The sequence below is a fragment of the Prenolepis imparis genome, unplaced genomic scaffold, assembly GCF_030444845.1.
Source record: "Prenolepis imparis isolate NDT839.2.m4 unplaced genomic scaffold, iyPreImpa1.0 SCAF_380, whole genome shotgun sequence".
NCBI lineage: Eukaryota > Metazoa > Arthropoda > Insecta > Hymenoptera > Formicidae > Prenolepis > Prenolepis imparis.
This window is the reverse complement of record NW_028141538.1, coordinates 2,288-9,143: the sequence shown is the minus strand read 5'-3', so window position 1 is coordinate 9,143 and position 6,856 is coordinate 2,288. Positions and strand designations below refer to the sequence as shown.

The following is a 6,856-nucleotide window of genomic DNA, read 5'->3' as shown; positions in this document are numbered from 1 at the left end:
TGTCGTCGAAAGACGATACCGACGATAATGATGATACGTTATATAGACTTCGTCCCATCGTCAGTGACAATACCATCGTATGTTCGCTCGTATGGTCTATGCAATATCTTCACTATCGAGAATACAATTCGGCCGGGCAACGTATCGAACACGAGTCGGAGGAACGTATCGACGTGACGGACGATATGCTCGCGGCAAATATACGTGACAATGCGCTCGCTTCTATGTTACGATCGCGCAACGTCGATCTGTCGCGCGCTCAATTGATCGGTGCGACGCGACGTAACGTATTGGACAAGTGTATACATTATTTTTATACAAGTACGTTCCTCGTCACAGGATGCGTTTTTACCGCGATTGTACATCTTGTGTCGCGCGGTCGAGCGTTGGCCGCGATATTAATGACATTACTCGTCACCTTTCTATTGAGCACGTTGACGGCTTTCGTCGAATTGGGTCGCGACGAGACGATTACACGTAAATCGTACGATCGTGATAAATCGGAAGACGGAGCTCCGTTAGATATCGATCGCATGTGTGATATATTTTCGAATAACGTATGTACCGCGATGCCTAAATTATTCTTACGCGAACTCAAAGTGATGATCGCTGAAAATTGATAATTGGAACATTGTTGTAAAAAAAAAATACAAATATTCTCTCGAAAAAAAGTTACAATAATGTTTTGTTTTTTTTGTAGAATCGATATCTAATTTTAAGCGAGTTTATTCGTATAACGTATCCCGTACTCTTTGCGAAGAGAAAATAAAATATCTCATGCCGATACCGACCACCTTTCAACGTTTCGTCGGCAATATTTCGCGCATTTTTCATCAAGCCGATAATTTGGCCGAAGTGGAGAAACGATGGGCCGCGTCTATCGCAGATTTGTCGCGCAACGGATCTAAAAATCTTGCCGATAGTTTTGGAACGTTGCGCGTATTCGAGACCGCGATCGACGGCGAACGCGCGATTACTTTAGGTAAACTCGAAGCGCGCGATTTTGTCAGGCGTTTGCCACGAAAGGGTGATGCCGTGCTGGCTTTCGAAAAGGCCACCGGTACGAAATTGACGGGACGAGCACGACTGGCGTTTTTACGATTAAACGAAACGACTCTGCGCGAATTTCCCGATCGAGCGATTTCGCTCCGCGACAATGTAATTCGCAAAAGTCGCGATGATCTCGTACGACGGGGCGTTATAAAGAAGGATGTCGAGATTATGGACTTTGAGATGCTCGAACGTACTGTACGTAGCGATTCTACTTTGACTAAACGCATCAACAGTTTCCGCGGTCGGTTCTCGTCTCAAACGAGTGACTGTCTTCGGTGGTGTAATTGCCGTTACCGGCACAGGCATCGCTTACATATGTAGAGTCGCGAGCGATTACGCGAAACGAAACTCTGGCTGTTTTCTCTATACTAACGGTAGTCGCGATGTCGTTGTGTCGCGTCATTGGCTGTTCGTGTCCATTGACGACGAACGAGTTGGAATTAAAATCGTCCACGATACATCCGCAGTCGGCGTCTATCGGGACGTATGGAAGGCAAGAATTTTCATCCTGTTTGGAGAAAGATTTATGGTCGAAGATGCGAATCGATCGATCGGTTTGCGATCCAAGTAGTAAAGAGCAGTATTGTATACATTGTAATTGGAACAAAACCGATCCGGAGAGTATGGATTACGTGGATCGAAGATTCTTATCCGAAAATTCGATAACGCGATGCGAACGTATGGACGCGCTAGACGCGTTGCACGAAATTATTAGCGGCACGATAGATGACGCGTGGGATGCCTCGCGTACACTCGCTACCGGCATTGGACATAGTATTTTTAGCGTGACAAAGATATTACCGTACTTATTTGGAGCAATTAGTATAATTATGATGATAGTAATTGCGATAGTCGCGTATCGTTTTACTCGACGTGTTTTACCGTCCGTGAACGGTGATAGTAATGTAAACCTGAATAGTAGACAAAATCTTTATTCGACACTCGTCGCTTAGTACGAGTAGTAGACGTGTGTCGTGCGTAGCGATTATAGTACATGTTCGATAAGCGATATGTTGTTATAAGTCGACAGTTCGAAATGTATGAAAAGAAAAACTTATACGATCGTGTTTTCCCTGCGTTTTTTTTTTATGAACTCTCGCACAAAGTGCGTGTTTCGCTCGTAATTTTATTATTTTTTCTTTGTAAAATTTTACACACCTAGGTGTGAAGCGGGCGAAACACTTTGTTCGATAGTTGCTTCACAGCGTAGAGTGGACGCGAGAAACACTGCGAGCAAAGTTTTACACGAGGCGCATAGTACAAAGGTGCCGAGCGTAATTAATGTTTGTTTTCATAAAATTCAACTATTCGGTTGTAGTACTGGTTTTTTTATAATTACGAAATTGTTACGTAGAGTATTTTTTGCAGGTTTAAATTTTTCCAATTGATTAACAGGAAAAAATAAAACAAAAAAGTATTTGAACCAAAAAAAAAAAATCCTGTGAGATTCTGGTGAGTGTGGTTGGAGTGAGAGGCGGAAAGGGGAGGGGTATTTCAAGACGACAATAATAAAATGCGACGATTAACGTAACGTACGCTCGGAAAAAAAATCTAATTTATTCAAAATAGAAAATAAATGTAATATGGCCTTTTCTGCCAATTAAACAAAAATAATAATTAAATGAAGGAAACGTAAATCGTTAGTCTTTGGTATTAATAATAAAGAAAAAAAGGGTATGTGACTTGTCTGCCGTAGCGAGTCAATCCGAAGCGGACGAGACGCTGCTTTCGCTCGAGGAGGAAGGGCTCGTAGTCCGAGTAGCCGCCGTATTGGAAGATAATTTGGCACCATGAAGCTGAGTCGAGGTATATCCACGACCCTCCATGTGTATCATGGTGTGATGTTTATTTCCGCATTCTCGGCACCGCTTCTCGTTTCGACACGAAATCGCGTTGTGTCGCCCCAAACAATTGAAACACAGCCTTTTTTCAATCACGACGTTTCGTCTGAGATTAGCCGACATGTCCCTGAATCGCGGACACGTTACGATATAGTGAGACTCCGAACAGAGTGCACAGCTCGAGGACTCTGAAGTTCCGGTTGGTGATGCGGCATTCGCGATGAGAACCTTGGCCGGAACTGCTTGGTGGCAGGGTTGCGAGACCGTGGAGGATGAGCTCGGTGCGGATGATTCCGATGCTCCGATCTCTATGCTCTCCAAGACTCGAGCTCGCCTGGTGAGAAAGATCCGAAGGTCCTGATACGAGAGTGAATCCGTTGAGAAACCCAACTTTACCTCCCAGGCTTCGCGTGTCGCCGAATCGAGCCGTTGCACGACGAGATGGACTAGCAGATGATCCCAGTTGTGCGTCGGCGCGCCAAAAGAATTCAGAGCCTTCAGGGCCTCCGTTGTGGTGTCGAGAAGCACATTGAGATCCTTCGCGGAGCATCGAGCTATAGTCTTCATACGGAAGAGCCTATCTACTTGAGCCGAAATGAGAAGGCGTTTGTTCTCGTACCGTGCAACGAGAAGATCCCAGGCTAAGGCAAACGAATCGTCCGAGAGAGATAAGTTTGAGATGAGCTGTGCTGCTTCACCGATGAGATAGGTCCGTAGATAATGCATTTTCTTCGAATTAGAAAGATCTGGATTCCGCGCGACTAACGAAGCGAACGAATCGTGGAATGGTCGCCATGCTGAAAAATCGCCCGAGAAGTTAGGAAGAGAGATTCCCGCGAGGTGACAACGATTCGACGCTCGATGGTTGCCGACGGTGAGATTGGCGAGTCGAGAACCGGAAAGTGGATCGGTCTTGTTCTTCTCCTCCTCGATATGAATGAGGAGCTTCGCTTTCGCTTCCGCGTAAAGTTGCAAACATTGCTCAAAAATGCCTCTTTTGAAATAGTCGAGGAGTGTGTCGACCTTCGAATCCGCGAGTCGCTCGTGAAACGCTTCGAATTTTTTCCAGTTACTGTTGAGAAGGTCGAGCTTGACCTTGAGAACTTGTATCTGTAATGTGGCAAAGGCAGTTTCGTTGCACTCGAGGACGATCGACCGAATATAATCGAATCGGTTCGTCTGTAGCGAGATTCTAGCCTCTAGATTCGATATGATGATGAATTTCCGTGCTGATCCATCGACAGGGGTTCCAATGGGGAGAGGGAGATCCACTTCCGAGATGCGACTGTTCACAATTTCGATCGAAAGAATCGGGAGGGGGGGGTTAAAGTACCTCGAGGAGGTTTCCACAGCGTAAAAAAAAAAAAAAGCGCGAATACGCCATATCACGATCCGACCGCGTACAGGCGAGATTCTCTAATACGAGTTTGTGAAATATTCCGAAAGAGATGCCGTTAACACGTTACCCCGCAAAAAATAAGGCGCGTTGTCCCGCGCTGTGAGAGAATGTCCGAATTCGCACTACCACTCGCGATATAAAAGTAATCCGGCTCGAAGGACCGTAAAATGTTCGAACGAAAAAAGTCCGATGAGATTCTGATAGTTGGAGCGAGACGGAGAGGTATTTTGAGAGAGACGATAAAAAACAATATTGCTGAATAAGATATCGTCGCTTCGTCGAAAAAAATCTCTTACGCGACGCACTTCTCGCGATAACTGGTCACCTCTTGCGTATTTTTCCTCCGCCTATTAAATTACATTAATAATAAGTTTATGTATATTATATTAAATACGCCATTCATCGGCGAGATGAAAGTCGCGACATTGTTCAAGATTGATAATTCACGCGACGCGCAATCGGTGATGGCGAAGAGAGTCGTCGAGAGAGCGACGATACGACGCTGTATATAATACGTGATCGTATCGTCGACGTATCTGTCTCTTCTCGTCGTGTATATACATACTTATGTCGCGTAATAAATTATTGTCGCTGATGATTTCGTAGTAGCGCAAATTCTTCAAGATGGATAATTCATGCGACGCGCAACGATGAGGTGACGAAGAGTCAAAGAGAGAGAGAGTGACGATACGACGTTGCATCAATACGAGATCGTATCATCGACGTATGTATGTACTATAATAACCAGCTTCTTTCGCGTCTCTTTCTCCATCCGTCTATTATTTCAAAGGCGCTTAGTCGACGAGGCAACCTGTTGAGAAGAGCTCTACTACAGCTCACTCGAGAGTCCAGCGTGCACTTGATTAACCATAATGCAATCTTATCGGACTGTTTCGCCTCGCACCTCACAGATGCGAGAGTGAGACGAGGCAGGGAGGAACACATCACATTCAGATATCTCACAGGACGCAACGATGAAGTGACGAAGAGTCAAAGAGAGAGAGATAGTGACGATACGACGTTGCATCGATACGAGATCGTATCATCGACGTATGTATGTATAATAATCAGCTTTTCGCGCGTCTTTTTCTCCATCCGTCTATTATTTCAAAGACGCTTAGCCGACGAGGCAACCTGTTGAGAAGAGCTCTACTACAGCTCACTCGAGAGTCCAGCGTGCACTTGATTAACCATAATGCAATCTTATCGGACTTTTTCGCTTCGCGCCTCACAGACGTGAGGGTGAGACGAGGCAGGGGGGAACACATCACATTCAGATATCTCGCAGGAGAGACGACACGCGTGTCGCTACGCGCAATTTATCAGTATATAAGATCGGTCACCGTACGTATAGATATTCTATCTGCGAGTAAGTTTGATATATTGAACAAATAATAATAATACTTATAAAGCTATTAGTTTTATAAAATAATTCATTTAACATTTATGCGTAACGTTTCAAAAATATCAAAATCTTCAAAATTGCGATCGAACAAATTAGTTCGTCGCAACAATTTGTCACCCCCTGCACTGTAATAATAAACGTCGTAACAATTTGTCACCCCCCCTGCACTGTAATAATAAATGTATTATATATACATATATATATATTTAAAAATATTTTAATTTATGTTTCTAAAATATTTTATTAATATTTTGAGAGAAATGTTGTTAAAGAATATTTTTAATTTATAAAATATAAATTACAATATTTTTTTATTAAAATATTTTAATATATTAAAATATATATAATATTACGTTTAGAAAATTCATACGAAATCAACATTTTAAAATGTTAATCAAAACGTTTCTCGCTTACCGGGTAGGTAAGTAAGCACGCGGTCTCACAGAACATATAATGTATAAATGAAATAGGAGTAGCGGAGGCTGAAACGTGTCCGAAGGAAGTGAGAAAGAAAAAATCAAATAGTTGACTCTCCGCTACTTATATTTCTAATAATAATTAGTTTTATAAATTTAACATTTATGCGTTACGTTTTTTAAATATCAAAATATTCAAAATTGTCATCGAATAAGTTATTTCGTCGCAACGTTACAATATGTCGTCATGCACTGTAATAAATATATATATATATATATATATATACTATATATAAATACCTAAAGCTGCGCTACTAGTATATATTAACAAATTGCGATATATACGAGAAATGTGATCGCGCTCGGTGTCTCCGCTACGCTTCGCGGGCCTCCGCTCTTCGCCGCTCGTTCGTCGCTCGGTCGTTCCGCGGGCCTGGCGGCCGCTTCGCTCGCTCGCTTCGCCTCGCGCTATAATAGTTACGCTAAAGCATAACTGTTGAGGGAGGGAAAAAAAAAGAAAACACTTTACCTCTGTCGAAAGAGAGGTGATAGATTTACGAACAGAGCGTCGTATTGTGAAAATCACTTCGATACGACGACGATGATAATTTTCTCCCACAGATCGCGAGATTCTGCGCTATTAGTGGTGATTGTAATTCTCGCGTAAATAAAGAAAGATATTTCATTTTTTTTTATTTTTGTAAATAAATTCTCTCCCAACGCGAATTAGATCTGAATCGGT

The 6,856-nt window shown here is 42.9% G+C and overlaps 1 protein-coding gene across 1 annotated transcript; it reads right to left on the bottom strand.

Moving 5' to 3' along the window:
• Positions 1–2,753: 2,753 nt before the first annotated feature.
• On the bottom strand, positions 2,754–4,004 carry LOC145948418 (uncharacterized; the record flags this gene model as incomplete). The annotated part of the gene is made up of 1 exon (XM_083058111.1): positions 2,754–4,004. A coding segment is annotated over one exon (1,251 nt), but the record flags the coding sequence as incomplete, so codon positions are not given.
• Positions 4,005–6,856: the final 2,852 nt, after the last annotated feature.